At 58.8% G+C, this 27,501-nt stretch overlaps 2 protein-coding genes across 2 annotated transcripts; both read right to left on the bottom strand.

The window, feature by feature from the left end:
• Positions 1–755: 755 nt before the first annotated feature.
• Positions 756–11,047, bottom strand: SERPINA5 (serpin family A member 5). The gene is given in 6 exon segments (XM_028507587.2): positions 756–1,820; positions 2,762–2,909; positions 3,290–3,560; positions 5,241–5,477; positions 5,480–5,883; positions 10,982–11,047. Coding segments are annotated over 5 exon segments (1,233 nt in total). The 5' UTR covers positions 5,868–5,883; positions 10,982–11,047; the 3' UTR covers positions 756–1,631.
• A 7,313-nt stretch (positions 11,048–18,360) lies between these two features.
• LOC114493418 (kallistatin-like) lies at positions 18,361–26,582 on the bottom strand. The gene is given in 9 exon segments (XM_036013657.1): positions 18,361–18,830; positions 19,579–19,738; positions 20,515–20,777; positions 20,779–20,789; positions 23,910–23,960; positions 23,963–24,049; positions 24,052–24,319; positions 24,322–24,554; positions 26,541–26,582. Coding segments are annotated over 8 exon segments (1,257 nt in total). The 5' UTR covers positions 24,538–24,554; positions 26,541–26,582; the 3' UTR covers positions 18,361–18,629.
• Positions 26,583–27,501: the final 919 nt, after the last annotated feature.

Here is a 27,501-nt window from a genome sequence, read left to right as displayed (position 1 = left end):
AAGTGGATGAAAGTGATGAGCCCCGCAGGGTGGCTCAGGGATTAATGAGATAGATCCCAGGTGCCAAGCATCCCCTCGGGCTGGCACATAGTAGGTGCTTAGTACTTCGGGGAGTGGTCAAATCTTGGGGTTCCAATCTTGTTAGTTCTAAGGGACTCCCTTCTGTGGCACAGTCCAGACTCTGGGACCAGAGTGGTACAAGCAGCCTCGTGGAAAGCAAGCTAGGGACCCATGTAGGGTGGCGGGGTGGGCAGACAGTCGGGGGTCAGAGTTGGGGGCAGCTGGTTAGGGGACCATCTGAGACTGAGTGAAGGGCTCATTTGCTTATTCACTCACTGAAGCGTCTTTAAAGTGTCTGGTCCCCTGGGGGAGAAAAACGTGGTGGGTTTATGTGAAAGGGAGCGAGCCTCTCTGACTATAGGGGAGCCCTTAGCCAAGGTGCCCCGACTCAGGCCTTGGCTTCCCGGTGCCGTCTCCTCTGCAGCACACACAGCACAGGGCGAACCCTGTGGGGCTGGAGTCGAACCCGGCCTCCACCCCTTAGGAGCTGTGTGCCTGGGTAAGCTGCCTGCTCTCTGCCGGCTTCACCTTTCCCATCTGTACAGTGGGGGTCATAGCGCCTGCTTCCTAGAGGACCTTGTGAAGGGCAATACCACCATCCAGGTGCCTGAAGTGCCTGGCACCTCGCCTGGAATGTGGTCAGCTATCAGTGTCACCATTCCCAGAGCCACTTCCCTAAGGACAACGATGCCCAGTGCTTGCAAAAATGCTTTATTGTTATGGCCGACACTAAAGTTCAGCAGCATCTTCGAATGATGCTCTACTATTTGCAACAGGCCTTCGGTCCCCCACCACCACCCAAGCCCACGAGACTGTAACTGCATCCACAGGGTGGAGCAGTCCTGGGACGGACCATTTCCACCTCGCTGTCCACTGGCTGGCTTTTCTAAAAGGCTGAGTGGCACTCGAATGTATCGACATCAACTGTGATTGGCAGGAACACCCCAGCCTTCTTGTGTGGTTTCAGGGATCCTTCCAGCCTTGACCTGATCCTTCAATGCATGTGCGGAGAAGCCAGAGTCCAGAGAGGGACAGAGCTGCCCCAGTGTCACACAGTGGCTTGGCTGGGACAGAAGCCGCATCCCAGACGCCCATTCCGGTGTTCTTTCGAAACTGTAGCACGTGGATGGCTGGTGTGGACGGTAAGTGGGGGATGAGGCTTGGACACCCACGTCCCGGTGGAAGTGTCTACTTGGGGACAGCCTTCCTACAGAGCCGTGTGTGGCGCTGGGCTGGGGTCCAGGGGCCCGGGTTGTGGGCTCCTTCCCACCTCTGAGGTGCTCTGTGACCCTGGGTGAGTCAAGCAAACTCTCTGGGCCTCGGAGCTCGTCTCCACTGACGAAGAGCGAGGGCAAGACCAAACGTTCTCCAGGGTTCTTCCCGGCCCCTGTGCCTTGCGACTGGGTGAAAAGAAACCATCATCCGTGTATCAAGGTTCCTGTTACTCTTTGCGAAAGTCTCACTAGTCAATTGCGCCTGCGTAAATCATTAGCTCTCTGCAGATCAAAGGCCAGCGTGCACCCACTTCTTCCGCCGAGGAGGCCTGTGACCTGTCGGGAGAGACCCCCGCCTCAGGGGCGCATCACCCTGCCCAGGAAGAGGAGGTTCTTGTTGTTCTCCACGATCATCATCAGGAAGGGCCTGTTGAATGCTACTACCTGAGCGCCTATGCGGGCCGACCGGAAGGTGAACACCGTCGCCGTGGCTGCAGCCGCTTTGGTTCCCGACTCGTCCACCTCCACGACGGCTCTGTGCACCATCTGCAGGGGAGACACCAGACACCGCCGAATCAGCAGGGGCGGGGGGAATGATGTCACAGGAAGTGGCAAAACTTCTGCCTGAGGTGTCACTGTCGAAGTCGCTGTGCCTTGGAGCACAGGAGGCCTTGGAGCGCCGGGCCTTGGAGCAGGTGGGGGATGACAGGATCGCTGTGCCCCAGGCACGGGAGCACGTGTGTCTGTCACTGAATTCCCAGGGCTCTCACAGCGACGGGGCGACGCTCCAATTTTATAGAACAGAAGGAGGCTCAGAGAGGTCAAAGCATTGTTGGAGGTCACACAGCTGGCGAGTGAAGGAGTTACTGCCTGATTTTTTAGTTTTGATGGCTTAATTCAGGGCTCCTTCCCCCGAGTCACCACTAGATATGACTTCTCATTGCACAAAGGATATAAGACACAAAGGGAAGCCTTTGCATTTTGAAGAATCAGAGGAGAAAGATAAAAAATATGGAACGTGGAATGGAATGGAATGGAATGGAATAGAGTAGAACAGAATAGGATGGGATGGGATGGGATGGGATAGAATGGAATGGAACAAATTAGAATAGAATAGAGTGGAACAGAATAGGATAGAGTGGAACAGAACAGGATAGGATGGAATGGCATGGGATGGGGTGGGGTGGGGTGGGATAGAATAGAATAGAATAGAATAGAATAGAACAAACTAGCATAGAATAGAGTGGAATAGAATGGGATGGGATGGGGTGGGGTGGGATGGGGTGGGATGGGATGGTGTGGGATGGGGTGGGATGGGATGGGGTGGGATGGAGTGGGATGGGGTGGAGTGGGATGGGGTGGGGTGGGATGGGGTGGGATGGGGTGGGGTGGGATGGGGTGGGGTGGGGTGGGATGGGATGGGGTGGGGTGGGGTGGGATGGGGTGGCTATCTCTGAAAGCAAGTGCTTAGGAGCCTGTGGGCTCACCTCAGACACCTGGATGTTGGAGTGGTTGGTGAATCCCGTCAGGTCAGCCTGCGAGGTGAAGAGGTCCCTGATGCCTAGCTTGGGGAGGACCTTCTCCAGCTGATAGGAGCCCTCCATGGAGAACTTGGGAAGGTAAAGCTGGAGCTTTCTAGAAACAGAAGACCTTTCTCAGACTCTTCCAGAGCATCAGACCATTACTCATATTCCTACCGTCTCCCCTCGGCTCCCTAATGACCCTCCAGCTGCTGCCTAGAGCAGAGCCGATCTCGCTCCGGGTTTGGACCCGGGCTACCTACCCCAGAGGCCACGGCACACCCTGAGGGCACCACCAGGAGAGCGGGCTTCCAGCCCCACCCCCTACAGCTGGGCCAGGCCCAGGGGCTCTGGGACTTCAGCTGATGCCTCTGGGCTGGGAGGCAGCTCCCGGGCTAGGTGAGCCCTTCCCACCACGGCTGTGTGGCCCTAGGGGACGTGTGTCTCACTGGGGGTGCGTAGCGTTAGTCTGGTTCCAGCGTGGCCTGAGGATACCTCTTTGTGAGCTTCTTGAGCCACCTCCTCAGTGTCTCCTGGCTCAGCCCCGCCTCCACCTGCTCCATCTTGCCCTGGCCGGGGAGGATGAAGAGCGCAGTGGCATTTCCTTGGTAGGGGACGCCCACGACCCTGCAGTAGAGGTTGCGGTCCAGGAGGTAGTAATACTCATCCTCACGTCTCATCATGGGCACCTGCACCACCGTCTCTGAGGTCACGTGGAAGTCCTGCTTTAGGGTGCTCTTGTGGTCGAAGCTCGTCTCCCACTTAGCTGAAGACAAAAGCAAAGATGGGCAAGAAACGAGAGATTCTCAGCTGCCGTGAGAAATGCGCAGACCACAACTCGACCCAACGGAGGTCACTCCCTTTAGAGCACTCGCGCCGGTCGCGGTGACCGTTGAACCGCTTGGACCCCTTTATAATTTGAGGGGCACACGCTTGACCGTCTTGTGGGGCTTCTGCAACATTTGCAAGACAGGGAGCTCGGTTTTCACGTCCTAAGAGACCCTGAACCCCGAGTGTTTGTGGGATCCTCTGATATAACCGGAGGCCAAATACCCACGTGTAGAGCGTAAAAAACACGGACGGCTGGTAAAGCTACACTGTTCTAGGTGAGTTAGTCTGCTTTTCACTCTCTTCCCAATATTGGGCTTGGATCTCCGTTTGGAAGAAAGGTTAGTCGGGTTCGAGGAGATGCGTGATTTTTCCTCCTGGAAAATCTTCCGTTATGCGTGCGTCCTGCTCTGTCTCTTCCTATGGGATTTTTTGATCAGAGTGATACAAGCAATTGCTTCCACCTTCTTCATGGTTATCAAATATAGATCCCGCCCCAATGCCGGACTCAGCTGTCCTCGGCAGCCTGGTGTGAGGGAACAGCCCGGGCTGCGGACAAGGAATCTTAGAATCCGAGCCAATCCTCACTATCTGTGAGCATAGGAAGAGGGGTGGGTGGTTAGCATTTAACTATTTTTCTCCCTCCTTCTCTCTCTCTCTCCCTTTTCTTCTCCCCACCCCTCCCTCCCCTTCCCTTCCCTCTTCCCCTCCCCCTTCTTCCTCTCCTCCCTCCCACCCTCAGCCAGGCCCCCCACGGAGCACCCAGGGGCTCAGCCATCCGCACAGCGATTCCCAACCCTTTTCATCTCGAGGCACACTTGAACTAATCCCTAACACTCTGCGGCACACCAAGGACTAGTTTTCTGTAGACCTGACAAGGAAAAGGGACCACTTTGATTCATTCGCACTGGACGACGGCTATTGTTGTATCGGCTATTGTCACTTTTCAAGAAATTTGACAGTCCAAAAGAAAAGAGGTCCGTGCCGCTGGCTGGGAAGCCAGGAACTGCACGTTTTAAGAATTCTCGCGGCGCGCCGGCTGGGTCGCTGCTTTGGAAGCAGAAAGTGACAGCTGAGATGAGGGGGAGATGTTTATAAGAAATGGCAGGGAGCTAAAGACGGGGATTAGCTCTCAAGGAGGGGAGAGAACACTTTTCAGAGGAACAGGCTCCTCACCCAGGATTTCTTGGCTCAGGACACAGCGGCTGGGATGCCCCTGGGGGCAGGGCACCACCTGGGAGATGCCTGCGCAGTCCCTGCTAAGGCCCAAAGTCCCGCCCCGAGTGGCCATGGTGTCAGCAGCCACGCACCCAGCAGCCATGAGCCACTCGGGCTGGGGAACCCGTGGGGAAGCGGCGACTGCAGTTGCCCCCAGGGGCCCAGAGACAGGACGCAGCTCTTCCCCAGCAGAGAAAACGGCGCTGGGGCTGTGGACACCTGCTCACACAGTGAGAAGGTGCCTCTGCACCCGCAGCTGCTGTTGGCTTCGCTCTGTCAACACGCGCCAGACCAGACCAAATCTATTCCCACGCCTTCCTGAATGCGGGAGTCGGGTCTTCTCTTAACAAAAGCCGCTGAAAAGAAAGAGGAAGTTCAGGTTCGAGCCCAGGGGTCTTACCTTTAAAGAAAATGTAATTCACCATAACCATGATCTCGGAGCTGTCGAGGTCCTTAACCAAGTCCACAATCTTGCCGTTGGTTTGCTTGGCCACGTAATCATTGATCTGCTTCTGGGCGGCTTTGGGGTCCCTGAAGTTGGTGGGGAAGGTGTCTGCCAGGTACAGCGTCCTCGCGGCGCTCAGGAAGGCGTCCCGGACGTGCACCGTGGGCAGGACAAACAGGGCGGTGCCGAGGCCAGCTGGAGGTCCGCCCGGGGCTGGCGGAGCTCCTGCAGCAGCTGGTGGGAGCCCCTGTGGAACGCCTCCTCCTCCTCCCGGCCCCCCTGCGCAGGGAGGCCCAGAGCCTCCGAGATCTGTGTCTTTGTGTCAGACGCAGCGGCCAGGTAGATCAGGGCCAGGGACTCGGAGATGCTCAGAGGAGAGAAGAAGATGTTCTGGTCGGGGCTGTCTGCTGCCAAGGCCCTGTAGAGGTCGAAGGTGAAGTTCTGGTTACCAGGGGCCTCCGCGCTGGCGACGGGCAGCTCCCTGACTCTCTTCTTCGTCCTCCAGGCGTGGTGGCGGCGGCGGGGGAGGGCGGCTGCCTGCAGGCTGAGCAGCACCAGGCAGAAGAGGAGGCACAGCTGCATGGCGCTGCCTCTGGTTCTGGAAGGAGAGTGGGAAGAGGTGCTCAGGGGGCTGTGCAGCCAGCGGGGCCTCTCAGAGAAAAGATGGGGTGGAGGCGTGCAGGGCCAACCTCCCAGAGAACCGCCCCCGCCCGCCCGAGGTGCAGCACCCGAGAAGACTCAGCAGGGAGAGGAAGAAGGTGGAGGGGTGTGGCCTAGAGGTGGGGCCTGGGACCAGAGCAAGACTCTTCCCCTGTCGTTCACATCAAGGGACACACCACAGGGCAAGGGGAATGGGGGCGGAGATTCTCCCGTGTTCTGCCTGGTTTGAGTCCCTGAGGCTCCTGGGGAGCGAGCAGCCTGCTTCTGTACGTGACCTCTAACCCCCCTTCTTCCCGGGTGCAGCCTGTGCAAGGCCTCCTGGCTCTCCTCAGGCCGACCTCCCCACCATGGGGCTCGCAGCACGCCTGGATTCATTCATGCAGCGGATATTTCCTGAGCACCTACTGTGTGACTGCCCGGGTGCCAGGCTCCTGGGAGTCACCAGAGTGCACACGGATGCCAGTCGGTCCCCTTCTCCTTGAGCGAGTGCACAGAAGTAAGGGCCCGGCACAGACCTGGTGCTCTAGGAGTGAGAGCTGTCGGTGTGGCGGCGTCTGGCCAGAGCCCCTCCTGAGACCCCGTGACCTCAGCAAGGCCACGCTTCTGCACGCACACTGTCACGTGAGCCCGGCAGCGGCTGAGCAACGATTCCCGAGTTGCCGTGGGTCTGACTGACTCCCGGTGCAGGTGAATTCCCCTCAGCCGGGAGCCCGCCCCCGACCACCGCCCATGGACACCACGGCATCAGGCCCCTAGCCCCAGGGCGGGTGCTGCCAGAGTCATGTGACCCACGCAAAACCAAACTCCAAAGGCCCCCCGACAGCTGCAGTGGGTTTCACTGGCAGAATGGCCCCCTGCAGGGGGTGCTGAGGGGTGGGGGAGGAAAGTGGCGGGGGCATAGAAACCAACGAGCTTGGGCGTCAGGCCGAACCGGGCTGCAGTCCTGTCTTTGAGCCAAACCGAGTGACTCAACAGTTTGCAGGGACAGGCCCTGGCCTCCAAATTGTGTCTGAGCCCACCAAGGAGGTACACGTAGCATGGTCTGTCTGCAGAACCTCGGACTACCCAGAAGGCAACCACCGCACCGTGGGGGGCCAGGCACAAGGCCCCACAACACTGTCAGAAGCCACGTGGTCCTCACACACATCAGCTCCTTCAGCCTCACGCCCACCCGCAGAGGGAGGATCTGCCACCAGCCCCCCTTCACAGATGGGCAACCTGAGACTCGGGGAGGGCGAGTCCCTTGCGAACAGCAGCAAAGCGTGGGCTCAGACCCAGTTCTGACTTTCAAAGGCCTCACTCTAAAATGCCTTATCATTTGGCTTCTCCAGACCCCCAATCCTCCTCCCCAGACCCCCGTTCCTCCTCCCCAGACCCCCAATCCTCCTCCCCAGACCCCCGGTCCCCCACCACCGCATCACGGCGTCCCGATGTTGTATTCCAGGCCTTCCGGGCAAGGCCAGCCCTAATCTGCAGATAATTCAGAAACACGGTCTGACCTTGCCATGCTGAGACTCCCTGTCCCTTCTTCCCAAGAGTGGCCTCCCCTCCGGCCAAGTGTGGGCCGGTCAGTGTAGCAGGTTGCTGCTGGAGAAACAGTTGCGCTCAACACCCCCACCCACCCCTGCTGATTGGCACTGAGCCGGCCAGCGCCCCAAAGCGGGGGCTTTCGGAGAAAAGCTACAGACGCAGAGGGAGTTTCCTGCCTGGATGGAGCGGGAGTGAAGGCTCTGGCTTCTCGTCCTCCCGCCCTCCCAGCCGGTGGCCTTGGGCCAGGCCTGCCCCCTCTCTGGCCTCGGTTTGTTCCTAAGCAGCTGGAGGTCTGTCGCTGTGACAGCCGGTAACCCTCCTCCCCACCACTGTCCCCACCCCCCAAGTGCCCACTGGCTCCCCTGAAGAGCAGGGTCTCCTTGGAGAGGCCCTGCCTCCCTCAGCCCCCTCCCCCCCGGCTGCAGGTTCGGGACCCAGACGTCTCGCCCTGTTTGGGTCCACTCTCTTCCTTTTATTAAAGCCACTATCTAGCCTGGCTGGCGTAGCTCAGTGGATTGAGCGCGGCTGCGAACCAGGCATCACAGGTTCGATTCCCAGTCAGGGCACATGCCTGGGTTGCAGGCCACGGCCCCCAGCAACCGCACACTGATGTTTCTCTCTCTCTCTTTCTCCCTCCCTTCCTTCTCTAAAAATAAATAAATAAAATCTTTTAAAAAAGCCACTGTCTATCCAGAACTTACTAAGACACTCTGTAACTATTACTGCACTTAATCGCCACCAAAAGTAAGCATTGTTAACCCCATTTTACAGGTGAATAAACTGAGGCCCAGCAAAACAGACTTGCTTGCCCCAGCCAGGGAGTGAGGGCACCGGACTATAATTCAGATTCCTCTGGCTTGCCCCTTCATGGCTCTGAGGAGTGACACCCAACACGCGTCCCTGCCCCTGTAGCTCTCGGGGTGTACCCCCTGGGTCTGGCCCAGAACTGCTCGCCTGTATGAGCTCACGCACAACAACGCGAGCTGGTAGCACGGTCACATCGTACAGAAGAAGAAACCGAGGGTCAGAGAGGTCCTTCCCCAGGACGGGGAGTCCTCAGGGCCTCATCTCAGTTTCTTAGTTTCAGAGCCCAGGCCTGGCCATCACACCTCTGGGCCTCCGGTGGGGGGTCCGCAGCTCTGACAGCTTTGCACCAGCTTGGAGCCTGGGGTGAGCCTGCTCCAGGCCCGGGGAGCCTGGCACACTGGAGACCGGTGCCTGGAGCACTGGCGGAGCCAGGCCAGGCCTGGCCGACTCGTTCCTGGGTTCCTGATGCCGGCGTTTCCCTCGGAAAAGCCTCTGCACGTCAGGGGGAGGGCAGCAGAGTAGCCGAGCACCTGTGACGTCCCAGGCCATAGTGACCCGAGGCAGCTGGAGGTGGGCAGACCCTGGGGCGGTTCACCCACCGATCCCCAACATCTGCGGCCCCCAAATCTGCTGGCTTTTATGCCAAGGGGCAGGCAGAAAGGTCCCACCCAGGTCTGTTTTGGCTTCAGCTACAGGTGACGTGGACCGAGAAGAGACCAGCTGTGATCTGCTTGTAGCAGAAGAGATTGGACCCCGGGTTCCAGGCAGACAGGGAAGGACGGAATCCCAGCTTCCCTTGGGTCCTGAAGACCCCGGGCGCAGACTTCCTGATGGCAGCGATCTAGAAGACTTTGCAAACCTCCCTCCCATCCGCAGACCATCAACAAGCCCCGTGGTTCCAGCTCCGAAGGTGTCTTAAATCTGCCTGCTCCTCCCATGATCCCCGCCACCGTCTTAATGGAAGCCCTTCCATTTTTGTACCTGCCCCCCCACCTTCTGTCCCCATGAGCCATGCTACATGGCATCTGAATCTCCTTCCATCATAGCCACGGTCACCGCACTCCCCTGCCTAGGGGACCCTGCCTAGGGGTGTCATTGCTGCCCGTTCATCTGGGGTAAAATTTAACTCCGTCTGTGCGGTGGCCACATGCTGTCTGGCTCTGCCCGGCTCTCCCCAGCCTCGGCTTGACCTGCTCTGCCCTCGGACACGTGTGTCCTCTGGACACGCTTCTTTATTTACTCCTGGGACACAGCGAGCCCATCCCAGCCCCGGGCCCTTGCGCATTCCGAGCTCTGAAGGAGACCTCTCTCCGCCTTTCTCACCAGGGCCAGCTCCTCCAGGTACCTCGGGCCTCCTCACTGCTCTCTCCTCTCTCAGGGGACAGTATAAGTGTGGTTGCACGCGCATCCGTGCTTGGCCCCTTCCGTTCCGACCGCTCCCCGCCACTAGCAGATGCGCTCACAGCGGGCGAGGGCTGGTGCACAGGCACCTCTGTGCCATGAATGAGTGAGTGAGTGAGTGAATGAATGAACCCGTCTCGTTCTCTGTAATTCAGAGGTGTCAGGCCACACCCCCGGACACTGCGAGTGGTGAAGAGCAGTCAGGCTGGGCGTCCGGAGCTGAGCTGCGGCGGCCTTGGGGCTCACTTGCCGGGCGACCTTGAACAACGCCCCCACCACGGCTCCACTCCCATTTCCTTTCTTTTTTCTCTTTTCAAAAACCACCCCATTAAGGTGGGACTGACCCACCAAAAAGCTCACTTGCGTCTTTCATGCGTACGGCTTGCTGAGGCCGGTGAGAAGCGTACACCCGCCAAACCATCCCCACGGCCGCCCATCACCCCCCCCACCCGGCCCCAGAGTTCCCTCCTGCCCAGGGCAGCAGTTCCCCTGTCGCTCTGACATTTCCTGCCAACAGCCCCATCCGTAGAAGAAACAGAAATTCCCCTCACCGTAGGCCTCTGTTTTGGTCACTTAACCAATGGCCACGAGGCCGCAGGAGAGCAGCGGGGAGCTGGGCGCAGCCTCCCAGCAGAGCGGCCTCGTCTCAGGGAACCGGACGACAGTTGATTATTTTTTCTGCTTCCTAAAGGTCAGAGGTTCGAGGCACAGACAACAAGCTCAGACTTACTGAGCACCTCCTGGGCACCCGACACTTGTCCCCACTGCCTCGTTTCAGGGTCTCTCAGCCTCAGCCCCGGTGGCAATTGTTGGAGCTGAATCATTCTTCATCGTGGTGGAGGTGGTGGAGGGGGTGGGGGGTGCTGTCCTGAGCGTGGTAGGATGTTGAGCAGCATCCTTGGTCCCCACTCACTGGCTGCCAACAGCAGCCACTGCCCCCCACCCCCCACTGTGACAACTAAACCTCTCCAGGCGTGGCCAGATGTGCCCTGAGATAAAATCATGCCTGGGGACAGCCAGCCTCGTAATTAATCGTCACGTCACCCATCCAGAGGGCATAGTAAGTTGCATCGTAGCTGCAAAGAAACTGAGGCGCGGCCAGATTTCGTGTGGTGCCCAAGGCCACCTCTGTTGCCTGAGAGGTCCGAGTCTTGCCCCAGCACCATGGGGAGCTTTTCCTGCCCCCTCCGGGACCCCTCCGGCACATTTAAGCCCTCTGAACACCCTACGTCCAGAGTGCATTTCCTGGCCCTCCTCACACGCCCCTCGGGCTCTGGGTGTGCAGCGCCTGTACTTACTCTGTCCTGTGGCTGAGGGTGCACACGGTGGAGGCGACAGGCGTGTGGGTTCTGGACCGTGCAGAGAGCGGGCTGGAGTGGGGGCCGGCACTCCTCACTGTCAGCAGCCGCCAGGGGCCGTGACTCCGCCCCGCCCTGGCCCCGCCCACCAGCCCTGCCCTGTCCCGCCCCGCAGGCCTCTGGCCAGCAGTCAGGTTTCTGGCAAAGCTCCCCAAGCTCTGACCAGGGTCACCACCCACCGCCCTGCACATCCCTCAAGGGGAGCAGAGCTTGCCACCCCCAAATATGCCTCTTTGGGCACATTGATTGTTTTACTTTGCCTGATTTTAAAAAATGGCCCACAGGGGAGAAGCTCTGAAACCCAGTTTGTGTTGCCAGTGGGACTCTTCCCCAGGATCTCAAGAAACGTGTTTCACGGACCCACCCACGGGAGGGCTGTGGTATGGTGAGGTTTATTCAGGTGGAAATCTGCCCCTGGGTTTCCAGCATCCTGTCTCCACGGAAAAGTCCAGCCTTGTCCTCAGTGAGGCCACAGCAAAAGCCAGGGTCCAGTCCCTGCTTCCTGTTAAAGCTGAGCCCTGTGGAGCCCGAGCTGCCTTTCACAGGCACGCAGCCAGCGGGCATGCATGGTGTGGTTGTTCCTGGCCGAGAGACGATGCAAGAACAAACAGGACAATACGAGTCACCGGAAGAGGGAGAGACAGAGAGAGAGAGATAAGGGAGAGGGGAGAAATCGTGCGAGTCAGAGCCAGCGATATCGAGAGAGGTTAGATGATAATCTCAAAGAGGTGGGGATTTAAGTAGAAGACTAGAGAGAGCTCTCACTAGCCTTCCTTGTTCCCCTAGGACTATATTAGGGTGGGTTTGAGACAGACCAAGGGCTTTTTAAAAACCAATCAACTCTCCAAGCTTTCGTGGGCTTTTGATACGTCTGCTCCCTAGTTAGACTGGCAGGCCTCTGCGGTCAAGCTCCTTCCCCTGTGCCATTGGCTTCTCTTGTGCCTGTGCTTCCTCCCCCTCCCCCCATCCCCAACAGTCGAGTTGGGTGAGGGGGGTGAGAGTCACCCCCCTGGCAGAGTGGTGCTCTGACGCCCTGGGTGTGAAGCTGCAGCCTCCTGGAAGCAAACAGGCTCCCGCTCCCCAGCTCATTAAGCTCTGTGTCTCGCTCCTTTGCCCTCTGTCCTGTTAATACTAATCACCTGCGGCGACAAAAGGCCACCTGCCTGTGTGAGGGAAGCCTCCACCGGTGAGGGCATCGGCCTGCCTTTGCCGTCAGTGGGAAGGCGTGGCCTTCGAACTGCAGAACAATGTCACCCATCTACTGCGAGGGTCTCCCCGCCCGTAAGGGACTCCCCTCACCCCAATATCTTCTTTTGTCTTTAGCTGCAGGTGGCATTTCAAGGGGGGGTGGCTTCAGCCTTTTTGGCGACACCCCACATCCACCCCATTTGCCCACAAGGGCCCAGGGACTCTGGGCAGAAGGGGCTGACGGGCCGCCAGCTGCCCGCCTCCCTGGCCCAGGGAAAGGAGGCCCTTTCCAAGACTAACAGGAGAAAACCAAGGTTTAATCCTCGTGCAAGGGGAATTCATATGGGCGGGAAGGCCCCGAAGACCCGGAGGCAATATGGGGTACGTGCGGCGTTATGGACAAAGGAGGGGCAGGGACGTTAGGGTTCAGAAGCTCAGAAGCGAGAAGGGATGATGGGATGGCGCAGAAACCATGGGACACGGGGGGTGTCTAGCCCCCAGGCCCTGTCTGAAGCCCCCCGCGCCCACCCCACTCAATTCCAATTAGGAGAAGGTGACCTGCTTCCTCCAGAAGAAGGTCTCTCTGTCTGAATCTCTTAGGTAGGGGGGGAAAAGGGTCAAAAAGGGTCAAAGAGTCGCAGAGGAGACAGGGGGCCGGGCATCACCCAGTGAAGTGATCTCGAGGCTCAGCAGCAGACCGGGTCCCTCTACGGCCTTGGAGACCTTGACCTTCCTCCCCCATTCAGGGCCCATTTTCTCTTTTCGCCTTACAGCAGTCTAACCACGCGGGCCCGGAGCTGCCCCTTCACCTGGAGACAAACACAGTCACCCCCAGGCACTGAGGCACTGCCCTGTGCTCCCTCTGCGCTGGGAGGTGGGCGCCAGCCGGGCCCAATACCCCAGACCTGCAAGTGCTGCTGGGACTTCGCAGGTGCAGTGAAGTTAAGGGTCTGGAAACGGAGGGGTTATCATGAACTGCCCAGGCGGGCCCTACATGTACCCACGAGGGTCCACGTGACAGAGGTGGGAGATCAGCGTCAGGAGGCAATGTGGCCGTGGGAACGGGAGGAACCGCGACGCGAGGTGGGTGGGGCCGTGGGCCCAGGAGCTCCAGGAGGCAGCGCTGCCAGTGTCCTGACGCGGGTCCAGTGGGGGAGCGAGAGAATCAGTGTGTGCCATGTTGAGCCGATTCGGCCAGAGACACTCCTCCTGCAGCCCCAGGAAACTAGCTCAATACCCCGGAACGTGCTTCAGACAAAACCGCTCGGAAAGGTGGGACTGACCGAGGTATGGAAGGACCTCTCTCAGCCTGCGTGTGCCCCTCCTGGCCGAGTCCTGTGCTTGCACTCAAAGGAACACCTTGAGAACTTGGGGACTGCCTGTGGTGGCCCCCCGACTCCCCGCTGCACTTAGCAAGGCTTCTGAAGGAATGGGGGCATCCAGCAGGGGCAGGCTAGAGGCTGCTGGTGCACGGTGCCCTCTGTGGCTAGGATGACCACCGTCACAGACTGGGTGCCGGTGGGACAAACCCAACCAGCATTAAGTGGCTTTGGCTAGAAATACGTGGTAAAGGTGTTTTCAGGGGCTTTCAAACTGCAAGCACACTCTACAATACCCAGAGTATTCTGAAGAAGAAAGGACAGCTGAGTTTCTGTAGCTTTTTGGGAAGAATCTGCCCCATAATCAGCCTCTGGCTCGGGGACCTGTGGCCTGGCCCCTGGGTGTCCGGCGTCCGGACTGGGAACTTCCTTCCCTTGGCCCTTCGGGGGGCCCTCGGGGGTCACCTGGACATGGGACGCAGACCCAGGAATTGCCACAGCTGGAAAGCTTACAAGTTTGATTCCCAGGCAAGTGAGAACAGCCATGGAGCCGACCTGACCTCGGAAACTGGGCCAATGGACCGCGCCAGCGGCACGTCCAGTCTCACTCCGTCCCTCGGGCCTGACCGGAGGAATGTGGTTCTCGCAGTGTCGGAGGCCAGAAGGCCAAGGCTGAGGGGAAGTCAGGGCTGGCTTCTGGTGAGACCCGTCCTTCTGGGCTGCCGGTGGAACTTTGTGCTGTGTCCTCACGTGGCCCCTTTGTGCACACCGGGTGGGGGGGGGGGGTGGAGAGAGAGAGAGAGAGAGAGAGAGAAGAGAAACCAGCTCTGGTCCGTTTTTCTCATAAAGACACCCATTCTGCAGGACTGGGGCCCCACCCTTACAGTCTCATCTAACTTTATTTACTTCCCTGAAGTCCCTGTTCCCAAACACAGTCATGTGGTGGGATTCCGGCTTCAAGATGCGAATTTGGGGGCACACAATTCAGTCCGTAACAACCGGGGTGAGAGGGTGGGATGGGCCAGGGGTCAGAAAGGGACCAGGTAGGTTTATTTCTCCACGGACACAAAAGCAACGAAGAGACCACCCCCAGCAGGTCATGCGTAGGTACCGCTATCTCTTTTACAGGTGAGGGAACTGAGGCCCCCGAACTGAAGTCTTAACCCCAGGACTCCAGAAATCACCCATCTGGAAGTGGGGTGGCTGCGGATGGAATTCGTTAAGATGAGGTCACTCTACAGTAGGGTAGGCCCTGACCCAACAGGACCGGTGTCCCTATAAAAGGGGGACACGAGGACAGAGACACGCACTCAGGAGGATGCCACGTGGGATGAAGGCAGGCTTGAGCCACAGAAGCCAAAGAGCCCAGCGAACCACCAGGAGCTCGGGTGGGGCCTGGAGGGGGTCCCCCCTCCCCCTCAGAAGGGACAGCCCTGCCGATGCCTTGACCTGGGACGTCTGGCCTCCAGGACTGCGAGACAATACACTCCTGCTTGTTAGACCTCCCAGTTTGTGGTCCTTCGTCACAACGGCCCTCACAAACTAGCATACTCAGTAACTGGAGGGTCCGGATTCGAACCTGGGCATTCTGGCTCCAAAAACCCAGGGTCTATGCTCAGTTCTCTGTGGTCTCTGGATGACCCGAGAACACTTGTCACCGAGCTCTGCTCACCGGGGGGCTGAGAGCACGGCAGCTCTTCGTCCTGCAGCTGCTCGTTCTCAGGGAAGGGCGCCGCCTTCCCGGGCAGCCACCTGGGGTGGACTGGGCTGCTTCCTGCCCTTCGTCCGCCGCAGTCAGTCAGAGCCCGGTCTGTAACTGCAGGGGCCCGAAAGGACCAAGCCAGCCCCGTGAGCTATGCAGCATTTACCGAGCAGGCCTGTGACCCTCTTGAACACGATGGCCATTTACTCCTCTGAGCTCGTGTCCCCAGGACGGGAAATGGCTGGAAACAGGAGCAGAACTACCTGCTCCCTACAGCCACGGGCGAAAATAACATTGGAACAAACTGCGGCCTCGTGTTGCAACAGCCCAATAGCCCAGGGGCCGCGCCACAGCACCCCCACCCTTTTTAATCCAGTTATAATCCAGTGAAGACCCCACACTCCCCTGTGCTGGCGTCTCTCTCCGCACCATGCCCCTCTCTCTCTTGGAGAGTGAGTAAAAGTCCTGACTCTCTAGCTTCCCTCTCTTTGTGAATCCTTTCACAGCCCACGGCACCGACCACCCTAACAGGACCCACGTCAGTAGCTGCGGGGCCCTGTGCCCACTTACGGGGGCAATGTGAGACCCCAGGGCATCAGGTACTGCCCCCCAGCACAGGGGGAGTGGAGACGCTGGGACCACAGCCCCCCTGCCCCAGTCTCCCTCCAAAACTGAAGTGCTTCCCCTCCAGTGAGGCAACCCCTCCAGCTTCCTGGGGAGTGGCCAACCCCTCTAGTAACCATTGGTTGAATGAGGGAACAAATCACCGAATGAACCCGTGATGCGTCTCCACACGCCCAGCGATGCGGGCCATGCGGGCTCCACCCCCTCCACTGGCACCTGGGGTTCCCCAGGCCACGCCACAGAGGCTCACACGGCTCTCACGCTGCCCCCTCTCCCTCCCACTCCACTGGCAGGAGGACTGTGTCTTCCTATTGGGTGACAACTTCTGGAGTCACAAACACACGGCCCCCCTGCACACGAAACGCCAGTCCCGAAGAAGTGTGCCTCCCAAGTGGCATCGCCAGGGCCCCACACGTAAGGGACCCCGTGGGACAGCAGGAACGGGAAGAGAAGGAGGCCCAGGGCCCACTCTCAGGGAACAGGGTGTCCCGCACAAGGCCTTTTCGTGTGTTTATTTTTCTGATGTTCCAAAGGGCATTTTGAAATTGGAAAACAAGGACTAAATATTTACCTGATCGATGCCAGGGGCCTGTCGGGGGCAATGCAGAGCAAACAGCTCAGGACCTTGCCTGAGCACGCAGCCTTTTCCACTCGCTCACTCATTCATTCATTCATTCATTCATTCACCAAATATTCGTTGGGCCTCAGCCTCCTCACACCCTACAGTCAGGGCTGGGGCCAGGTACTGGGCGCACCGGGCCCTGTCTTCAAGGCAATCTATCAATCAGGGCCGAGATGTGGGGGTGGAGATGATGTCAGCCAGCGTGTTTGAGGCTAGGGTGTAGGATGACAGTTTGCCTTGGGGAAGAGATGAGGCATTAATGGGAGGTCCGGGCAGAAGGCGGATTCTCGGAGATGGGGAAGAGCATTCTGGGAGACAGGGACCTGCAGGAGCAAAGGTCAGGGGCTCAGAAGTTACGAGCCCCCGGCCTGCTGGGTGAGCTCAGGAGTTTCCGTGACCAATGTCACTGGGTACAGGAGGCAGCAGAAGCAGGCAGGGAGCAGATCATGGAGGATGTGACTTCCAAGAGAGGACCCTAAACTTTACCTTGTAGGCAGCCCTGAGCCTTGGGTGCTTCTGAACAGGGGAGGGGTAAGCCCAATCAGGGTGGGTAGGCAGCATTCTCGAGGCTGAGCAAGGGTGGCTGTTTCCCCATTTTCTCCCCTCCTTCACCCCAGCCGAGACATTGCCACGTAACCCCAGACCTGTGGCTTCTTTCTGGCTCTTTGGAGACTCTTGAATCCACCCACCCACCTGCCAAGGTAGGGCAAAGTTGGGAGCGAGTCAGCCTGGCTTTAGGTCTTGCCTGGTTGTTAAAAAAACAGAATCCAACTTCCCAGCGGGTGCAGGAGGAGATGGACCAAGACTCTCAGTAGCACTCTCGTTTTCGGCCAATAAACCCCGAGGGAGGGAAGACGGGCGTGTGACCCTTTGACTCGTGGAGGGGCCGGGGGTCTGGAAGCATTTCCCGGGCTTGGTCCACGCAGCCCAGCCCGGAGCTGGTGTGGGGACGGTCCTGCTCAGCCGTGGCCTCACTGGGGAGCTGTCCTGTGTCGACACTTCTGGAAGCTGCTGTCTGGCTCAGGGCTGTGTTTCAGAGGCGGGGAGGAAGAGGACCCCAGAGTCCTCCCCTTCTTCCCTCCACTTTACGCCATAAAAATGCAGTCTGTCTCTTGCTGTAGACATTGGATTCCCACAACAAGCCTGTTTCCAACAGGTGTGGCATTATCTGGGCCAGAGACCAGGCCATGCCATCCCCGGAGATGGTGGCCCGAACAGTCGTCATCAGTGCTGGAGGTGGCTCTCAGCGTGCCCTCCCCAGTCATCAGTGACAACTCCGGGTCGGTGAGGGTGAGACCCCCTATCTCGGACACCCAGGCCATCAGGATGACCATGGGGCTCTGACCTGAGAAATTCGCTTGCCAGGCATTACCAAGGTCTGGCCAGGCTCTCTCAGCCTGCCTGCTCCTGTGGGAGGGGTTCAGATGGGGAAACTGAGGCCCAGAAGGGGAAGGGGTTTGCCCGAGGCCCCAGAGCCCATCGGTGGCAGAACAGGATGACAAAATAGAACTCCAACTGTGCTCTTCCTCTGTGGTGCCACCCGGGACCACAGTCACCTGCTCTGGGAGAGAGACTGGCCGCCCTCCATAGCCACAGGCGGGGGCAGCCTTCCTGACCAGGTCGCTGCGGCGGTCCTTGGTTGGTGGTCTCCCTGCCGGGCCTTCTGAGCCCCACCCTGGAGCAAGGCACCCACTCTGCCTCCTTCTTCCACAGATAGCTCCCCCCTCCCCCGCAGAACTCAGAGGGCCTCACCCCTGTGTCTGTGACCAGGGATGCCAGGGGAGTGCGGGACCAGCCCCAGAGCAGGGGAACGCACGACGAATTTACTGAGCATTTACTGTGGACGAGGCACCGAACCAGGCTCCTCACAGCCATCGGTTTAATTCACACAACCACCCTGGAGGGCGTCTCCTATTCTCCAGGGTGGAAACTCGCTCAAAGAGATCACACCAGGGGCCCGAGGTTGCACAGCCCTGGGGAGCGGAGTGTCCAGTCCACGCCCATCTGGTACCAACCCCCCCCACCCCTCCCATCACCGACAGCTCCTGCCTGGACTCTCGGCATCTTCCGCACCCCCCAGCCCATGCGGGGCTGCGCCCGGCCACGGCTCCTGTGCCTGCGGCTCTGGGCGGGCTATGACTCCGTGGGGTTGACCACCTTGCCCAGAAAGAGGATGCTCTGGGTGCTGGTGGAGAAGATCACCACGAAGAAGGGCCGGTTGAACCGGAGGACGTAGGGATTGCGTGCGGCGGAGAGGAAGATGACAGAGACTCTGGTGGCCGCCGCAGCCTGGGTGCCGGCTTCATCCACTTCCAGGACGGCCTTGTGGAAACTCTGCGAGGCAGATTGTGCGAGTTACTTCCAAGAGAATGCGGGCGGGAGCTGAGGGAAGACTGGGGACCCCGAGGTCCCTGCGGATCAGTCCTGTGGTCGTTGCACGCAGAGCCACTTGGGGGCCTCCCAGCGGGAATTTCTACACTGGGCGGCTTGTTGAGCTGAGCGACCTCTTAGTAATACAGTAAAGAAAACTATCGTTCACTGAGCACTTACTATGTCCCTGGCGCTCTTTCTACTGTTCAAAACCACCCTAAGAGAAAAACCCATTCGGAGACGAGGTAACTCTCTGATGTCATGAGAGGCAGAACTGGCGTTCAAACCATCACACCGTCAAACCCGAGGCTCCGCCCACCAGCGCACTCCGTCTTACTTAGCTGAGGCCATCGGCCCCTTTCTCTCCTCTGAGTCTGTCCGATACACACCCCCAGCCCAGCCTCGCCTGTATCCTTCCCGTTTCTGGCATTGAACCTGTCACTCTCCATGGCCATGCTCTATGAAGTGGTACCCCAACCCTGCTGGGAGTGCTTCTGAGGACAGGGACTGGGTGGACACTGTGTCCCCAGCACGAGTGCCACCCGCAGCATGTGGTGGGTTGGTTCGTGCTTGGGCATGCCTGTGGGTGACGGAACGGACTCAGGCCCTGGGACCACGTGGGGACAGGGGGAGCATCCACGGCCCAGCAGCCCCCGAGGGGGCAGAAGTGCCCCCGGAGGTCACTCGGTGTCGAGGGCCACCGAGGACTTACCTTGGACACCAGCATGTTCTGTTGAGTAGTGATGCCGGAGAGGTTAGCCGCCCTCGAAAACAGGTCCCTGATGCCCAGCTGCGGCAGGATCTCGTCTAAGTCGTAGGAGCCAGAAATGGAGAACTTGGGCAAATGCAACTCGAGTTTCTTGTAGAAAGACCTGCAAGAGGCATCGGGGTCAGACGCCGGGCGGACACCCAGCTGGGGTCGCAGGCAGCCCCAGCCGCCCTCCCTGGCTGGGCCCGCCCCACCTGCACGCCGCCGCAAGCACCCATCTGCTCACTCACCCCGTCCTTCAGTGTGGCGCCCCCAGTGGCCGGAGGCCAGGCTCCTCTGCCCCCAGGCACTGCGGTCCCGGGAACCTCCCTCCCCCTGGGGCACGTCTCGCCTTTGCCTTTGTCAGGCCCTGTGGTTTTCACTCCTTTTCAACCAGATGGATCGACATTCCAGTGCCACAGGAATTAGGAGAATTTCCCGTCCATGTAGGGCCTCAGGCGGAGGAGTCCTTCCCTCACAGGTGGCAGGGGACTCCCCCCCAACTCGCAGCTCCAGGGTGATGGACACTTCCTTGGTACTCGCTGGGGTGGGAGGCTGGATTGTTCTCGTGCCCCTCGATGCCCCGGCCAGCCGTTGCTCAGGAGTGGACCCAGCAAGGTCTGGGGTCACCTCCCCCAAGGCTTGTGCATTCGAGCGCTATCGCTAAAACTAGGACGCTTAACTCCTAGCCGGCTCCTCTTGCAGTGAGGAGGGCAAAATCATATTTTGGATGCAACGGGTGAGTTTATGATTTCAGGAAACCCACGGAAAGTCTCAGAGCAAATAAGAACTCTTTCAGCACTTGGCGCCCACCCCCTACTCCGGACACGGGCTCTGACGGAAGGGTCCACTCGATGGGCAGGCAGCTCCGCCCACGCAGCACCGTGGGGTGCCGGTTACCTCCTCTGCAGCAGGCTGTTCCAGCGGCTCAGCATCTCCGGCGTCAGAACCTCCTCCACCTGCTTCATTTTCCCTTTGTCGGGCAGGATGAACAGGGCCCTGGCGTGGCCGTGGTAGTCCATCCGGAGCACCGAGCAGGGCAGGTACCGATCGTGAAGGTACCAGTGGTAGTTCCTGTCTTGAAACATCATCGGCACCTGGACCACCGTCTTCTCGTCCACGTGGAAGTCTTGGGTGTAGCTCTTCGACTGGCTGAACGGTTTTTTCCCACAGACCTGAGGTGAGGAAGGAAAGAACGGGCAGGCAGTGGACCAGCAAGCCAGCCCTCCAGCAGGGGGCGCGGCTCCCCCAAGAGCCCAGACCCTCACCTTCCCAATGCCTCGGCCTCAGCGTGCACAGTTTAGATGGTTTACCACCCGCCGCGCCTGGGGGTGGACCCCACCCCGGGCTCACTGAGAGGTGAAAGGGGGAGACTGCAGGACATCAGCAGGTGCCATGTCCTCACCGATCCCCTAACATCGCTACACTTCCTGTCTCTGGCCCACCTGGCCGTGCAGACGCGAGCTCCCTGTGGTTTTGACGCAGCATTCCTTGGCTGCAAAGGAGGCCGAGAGTAACCTTCCCATGTTTATTGGCCAACAGGATGTCCTTTGTGTTTCGTTCAGCGCCAGTTCATTATGCCTGAAGCCCGTGTGTCCGTGGGGCTGTTTCTCAGTGGTTGGAGGGGGGCTTTCTGGACACTGGCTGCCCACCGGTCACGTGCGTGGCACACACAGTCTCTCCCTTGCTGGCTGGCCTTTTCACTCTCGTTTGCCGGCGATTGGAACCCCCGAACGCAGTGAGCCTGTCGGTGTTTTCCTTCAGGGTGACTGAGGTCTCCCGTCGGGGAAACTCGGTCAGGAAGGTTTTCCCCACCCCACGCTGGCTCAGACGCTCTCCTGCAGCAGCTTTTCGAAGCCTTGCTTTGCCTTTTGCACGTGTTCCACCCGGAGTAAGGATTTACGATTGGGAGGAAGGAGGGACCCCAGGCCGTAGTTCTCCCCATATGGGCACCTAACTGTCCGGGTACCGATTTTTTGTTTTTAAATCCATCCTTCCGCAATGCTCCTCCGTGCCAGCTTTGACAAATATCAAATGCCCGTATGTACTCATGGGGCGGTTTCTGGCCCCGCTCGACTCTGCCCCATTGGTCCATTCGCACCACATGGTCTAAGTTACTGTAGCGTGAGAATAAGTCTTGCGCTCGGGCCGGCAAGGTTCCTCGTCTGAGCTATTGTTGGCCCTTTGCACTGTCGTACACATTCTACACTCAGCTTGTCAGCTGTCGCCAACGAGGGGAAAAAAACCTGTCAGGATTTTGACTGGGACTGCATTCAATGTGTAGATTAACTGGGGGCAGAAGGGACACCTTTCCTGTCCTTTTCAGGAATGTGGCTCACCCGGTTTTTCTTTAAGTCTGCTTTAACATCTCTCGGGGTCACCTGACCGGCAGCAACCCTGCACAGTGTTGGCTTGGATTCTGCCAGGTGCTCTGTGGTTTTGAAGGTGAGCCACCATCGTCCCATTGCTCTCAGAGTGGCCGGCCTCAGGGTCTCGGAGCTGCGCTTACCTCCCCAGAGCACGGGCACACGGCAGAGGGCAGCGCTGTCTGCCCCCCTTCTCTCTCTGGAGAACCCTCTTTCTTATGCCGAGGCCCCTAACCCAGCTGGAGCCAGGTCTCTTTGGGGAAGGGAGCACCCGGAATCTTCACTCTTTCTGCGCAGCAGCTTTGGGTGGGGGGGGTGTGTACAGTACACTTAAACCATGTTTAAAAGGAGCAGAGTCAGTATAACATTGTGCACCAGTAACGTGAGCTCTAAATACAGTTTTCCAGAGCATCAAACCACACACACACACACACACACACACACGTGCATGCACACACACACGAGTGCATGCACACAACTGGTAAAACCTGAACGGAGCCTGCAGCTTGTACCAGTGTCGATGACCTGGTTTGCTGACGTCCCACAGTTACGCAAGGTGTCCCCCAGGGGACTCTGGGTGAAAGGTACACAGGAGCGCTCTGTTCTGCTTTTGCAACTTCCTGTGAATTTACAGCAGTTGCAGAATTTAAAAGGTTCTTTTTTAAAAAAAAGTTTTCAGCGGTGCATGAAAATTCGTCACGTACGACGCAAGTGATGACCAGTTTGGCTGGACTGTTAGTCTGGGGTTTTTCCCCAGAACTTGCTCTCTGCAGACTCTGGTGCGAGCTGGTCACCAGCGAGAGTGGGAGGTCGCTAAGAGCAGCCCCCCGCTCCTTGGCGGTCCTCACGGGCAGACCGGACAACGGTCAGACCCAGAGAAGCCCCGTGCAGCCCAGCTCGTCCACGCCCTCCTCCAAGTTCGTTGTCCCAACTCTAGCTCTGTCGACTCATAGTGTCCCCGGGCCGCCACCTCGTGCCCAGCCCGAGTCTCCCCACCAGCTCCTTAAAAGGGGACCCCTCCGGTGGCTGGGTGCGCCTGGTCTGTAGGTTCCCAATCAGCTCTACCTCGTCACCTGCACTGGTGACTTCTCCTCTGCCTCTCCCCCAACCTCCCTCTTCCTCCAGACCTTCAGTTCCCAGCCCCTCCCACAGGCAGGCAAGGGCTCATTCCTGTCTCCGTGTCCTTTACGCTCCTGGTGGCTCTTGCTCCCCTGATGGCACCCTCACCGACACGCACACTGAGATCTCCGCTGTGTTAATACACGTGTGTGAACCAGAGACTGGAAAAAAAGAATCGTGCCGAAACGTCCACATGGGTTGCCTCTGGGTGATAGAATTGTAGGCAATGTTTACTTTCTTTTTTATACTTTTATGTATTTTTATACTTTCATGTACCACCTGCCCTGTTTACACGGCGGGAAACGGCAGAGCTTTGGTATAAACTGAGCAGTCCGAGTCATAGGAGGCATCTCACAAATGACTGTTATCAAGAGAACAAGTAAGAAAATGTTGTAAACTTATGAAGAGCGAACCTCAACACTACACAGTCTTAAAGACCTGACACTAACAATAGATCTTCTAAGGGGTATTGGAGACAATGGACCCAATCCATCTACTTTCTTTTATTAAAAATATGTAATTCACCCTGGCTGGCGTAGCTCAGTGGATTGAGCGAGGGCTGTGAACCAAAGCATCGCAGGTTCGATTCCCAGTCAGGGCACATGCCTGGGTTGCAGGCCACGTTCCCCGTTGGGGGCCATGTGAGAGGCAACCACACATTAATTCTCTCTCTCTTTCTCCCTCCCTTCCCATCTCTAAAAATAAATAAATAAAATCTTTAAATTTTTTTTAAATAAAAAAAATATGTAATTCGTCAATGAATCAGTGGGGGAGAGAAGAAACGGGACGAGCCGACACGCCGGCTCTTACCTTTGAAGTAAATGTAATTCACCAGCACCATCACGACCTCGGGGGTGATCTGCTGACCACGTTTTCGATCTTCCCTCGGGTCTCCTCCCTGACGTGGCTGTTGATGAGCTGGGCTGTGCCCTCCGCGTCGAGGAAGTGGCCTGAAAGACCTTGGCCCCGTAGAAGGCCGTGGTGTCGTTGAGGAAGCTGGGTAGGGGCTGCAGGTCCTGGCCCAGGAACAGGGCGCTGCCCACGCGGGTCTCCAGCCTGTCATTCGGGAGGTTGAGAGTGCGCAGCAGGTGCCGGAAGCCCCGGTGGATGTCGGACTCGGGCACCTCGGTGAGGTTGAAGCCCAGGCCCTCGAGGATCTGGGCCCAGGTGTCGGCACGGGCCCCCAGGGACAGCATGGCGTAGGCGGCGGAGATGCTCAGCAGCGGGAGAAGAAGACATTGCCCTTGGGGTTTTGGGAAGCTACCAGGTGGTAGAAGCTGAGGGCAAAGTCTGTGTTGCTCGGGGCGATCCTGAGCATGGGGGAGCCCTCGTCTGTGCCCGGATCCTCCTGCTGGTGCTCAGCGGTTTGACTTCGGCCATCGTGAGAAAGGGCCAGTAGTCCGACGAGCAGGAGGAGCAGGTGGTCGGCGAGGGGCATCCTCTGTGATCTCCGGTCTGCAGGAGGAAAGAGAGCACCCAGGAAGCTCCCTCCGCAGAACCCCCAACGCTGCTGAGAAGTCAGACGGGGGGAGGGCCCCGCCGACTCCTGTAGGTGGACTCGGGACAGACTGAGACACCCAGCGCCCTCCACGCGTGTGGTGACGGTGCTGTTCCCTGGCACGCTTCGTGCGTCCCCCATCCCATTTCCCATCTTGTGAGCTCTGCATGGCAGTGACCACAGAGGGTCCCCGAGTGACGTGGCCGGGTCCCCCACGGGTTCCATCTGAGATGGGACACGTCTCTGGACTCGCCGCCTGGGGCGCCTTCTACCGTGTGAGTTTTTCACCTTAGTCCAGCGACTCACGGCACCCAGGGAGCTAATCACTAAAGGTTGTTTTAGTGTCTACTCCACACACCTCCGTGGCGTGCTTTACGGTTTACAAAGTCATGCTGACTTGTATGCCATGCTAATAGTATGCTGATTTGTTCCATCCTCTTACCCAGGTGGAGGTCAGAGGACCCGGGACTCTTATCCCTCCGCAATGATGAGCCCACGGGTGTGGATAAACGATTTGGTCAAGGTCACAGGGTTCCCTCTCCTAACGAGATCCACCTGTCCAAAACGGGATGCTTGATTTTCGCCACCAAACCTGCTCTGCCCCAGCGGTGGTCCTCCCGTTGTCTGGTTCTCAGCCCCAAACCCAGCCGTCATCTCTGACAGCTGGCTGGCCTCCATACCCCCCCTCAGTTACCGGCACACCTCACGGCTTCTTCCTTCTGCCGCTCAGCCCCTCGCTGCCACCACCCTCTCCAGGCTCCAGCACCTTCCACCCAGAGCAACAGTAGGAACCTTCTCCTGGAAGGGCGGAGAGGCCCACATCTGGCCTTCGTGGGCCACAGCGTGCGGCTGCGTCTCCTCGTCGCTGCAGTGCCAGCTGCAAACTGGCCACAGACGAGACGTGCGACAAGGGTCGTGGCTACATCACAGGCACGTGGATATACGGGCCCCGAAGCCCGAATTCCATATACTTTCGGTGCATCACCAAGTAATGCCCTTCTTCTGATTTTTCCCAACCATTTACACCTTTTATATTATTGATATCATATGTCTCCTACTCTTAGCTCACGGGCACCCCAAAAGTAGGCGGTAGGCCAGACTTGACCCACAGGCCCTGGCCGGCAGCCCCGCACACAGCCCAGACCCCTGAAGTAGCTCCCCGGCTGGCCCTGCTCTCTGCTCCCACACAGCCGCTGGAAAACACACCTCGCACCCCTTTGTTCATGGCTCGGCACGCCATCCCCCAATGTGGCTTTCCAGCAATCCTCGCTGACTTCTCCCCCTGCCCCAGCTCTCAGACACTTCTCGGGAGCTGTCCCGTGAGGTGACCCGGAATTCCCCTCTGCAGGACTCCGCGTGCAGCGGGATTGGGAGGCAGGAGTCCTGGTCCCGGCTGTGGGCAGCCTTTGGGGGGGGTCTGTCTCAGGGTCTGGGCCCTAGCTGCCCCATGGGGACAGTGAGAGGGTTGGTGCCTATGTGTAGGGGTCCCTTTAGCCTTAGGGTTTGTCACCACTAGGAAGAGTGACCAACTGTCCCCATTTCCCCAGGACTGCCCCAGTGTTAGCTGTGGGCAAAGAAAGCTGCTATAATTACACTGACAGGTCCCGCGACAGAAAGTACGGGGGGGATGACTGTGAATTCCTAACTGGGCAGGTGGTGGCGGGTAGTCCTGTCCCGGGGACACAACTTCTCTAGGGAAGGTTCCTCTTTGCCTTAAGCAAGGCTCGCACTAAAGACGCTGCCCACTGTCACTCTCAGAGCATTCCTCTCAGCCTGCTGAGACCTCGCGTCCAGCTGTCTGTGAGGCTCCGGTAAGTCCTAACGAACTCCTATGACACGTTCCTACAGGCGTGGGCATTCCCACGTGGACACGGCACTGATGTCTGGGGTCCCCCGGTCCTCCCTCGGGAGTCTCTGCGGCGGCCCCCCGGGGGGTTACTCACGTCGGCACAGTCGATCCTGGCACGGTCCCCGTGCAGGTGTCCCCGCTCCAGAGGTGGCCCAGGACGCGACGCGGGTCTGTCAACCCTGGGAGATGGAAGAAGCGTCTGTCCGCGCTGCCTGCCTCCTGCCCAGTGAGGTAATTATTAATAAGCAGACCCGTGAGGGCAGCGCGGGGCCCTGGCACGAGGAGAAAGCACGGGAAGCTGGCCTCCCTCCCTCCCCCCCAAAGGGACTCCCCTTGCCCTCCCCCTCCTTGGAGACCCTGAGAGGCTCCACCCCTTCTCGAGTCCGCCAGGCCCTGAAGTTTGCCTGGCACCTGCTGCTCCTCCCCGAGACTCAGGGGAACCCCTTAGTGGGTCTGGTCCCCTCTCTTGGGTTTTGTCTCCCCACACGCCCAGGTTCACCTCCCTTCCCGCAAAGGGAAGCGTTGGGCCGGACCAGGAGCAGCGAACTCCAGGAATTTCATGAAGCAAAGCTGCCTCCTGGGTGGCGTGGGGACCAATGGGGGCACGGGAAGCTGGAAAGCCTCAGCTCCCTGCAGCCAGACAAGACCCACCTGGGGCTTGGATCCTGCCCGGGGCCTCGTTTGCAGCCTGGACTCCCTGGTCTTCCAGAGCCTTCCAGCTTTAAGTGTCAGGGTCCTGTGATGGGGCCCGTGGAGACATCCCACGCTGGCCTTCAAAGTCAGAGCATCCCGGGGCAAGGGTGGTGTGGGGTGGGACCAGACCCCCCACCTTGGGCTAGAAACCCAATTGCACATTTTCCCCCTGAACTATGGACCTTGGAGCTGTTCTCTCTCCAACGACCTGTGAGCCTCGGCTTCCCTGGGTGATGCTGAGGCAGCTGGGTGGGTGGGTGACATCCGGCTGCCCCTCAAGCCATTTGGGGAAGGACCACAGGCAGTGACGTAGCCCTTGGTGTCACACTGAGATGCAAATGAGATGCCCTGGACAGTCCAGC

This window comes from Phyllostomus discolor, chromosome 1 (assembly GCF_004126475.2).
Source record: "Phyllostomus discolor isolate MPI-MPIP mPhyDis1 chromosome 1, mPhyDis1.pri.v3, whole genome shotgun sequence".
NCBI classification, from domain to species: domain Eukaryota; kingdom Metazoa; phylum Chordata; class Mammalia; order Chiroptera; family Phyllostomidae; genus Phyllostomus; species Phyllostomus discolor.
Note: the sequence above shows the minus strand (reverse complement) of the source record. Positions and strands in the feature narration are given on the sequence as shown.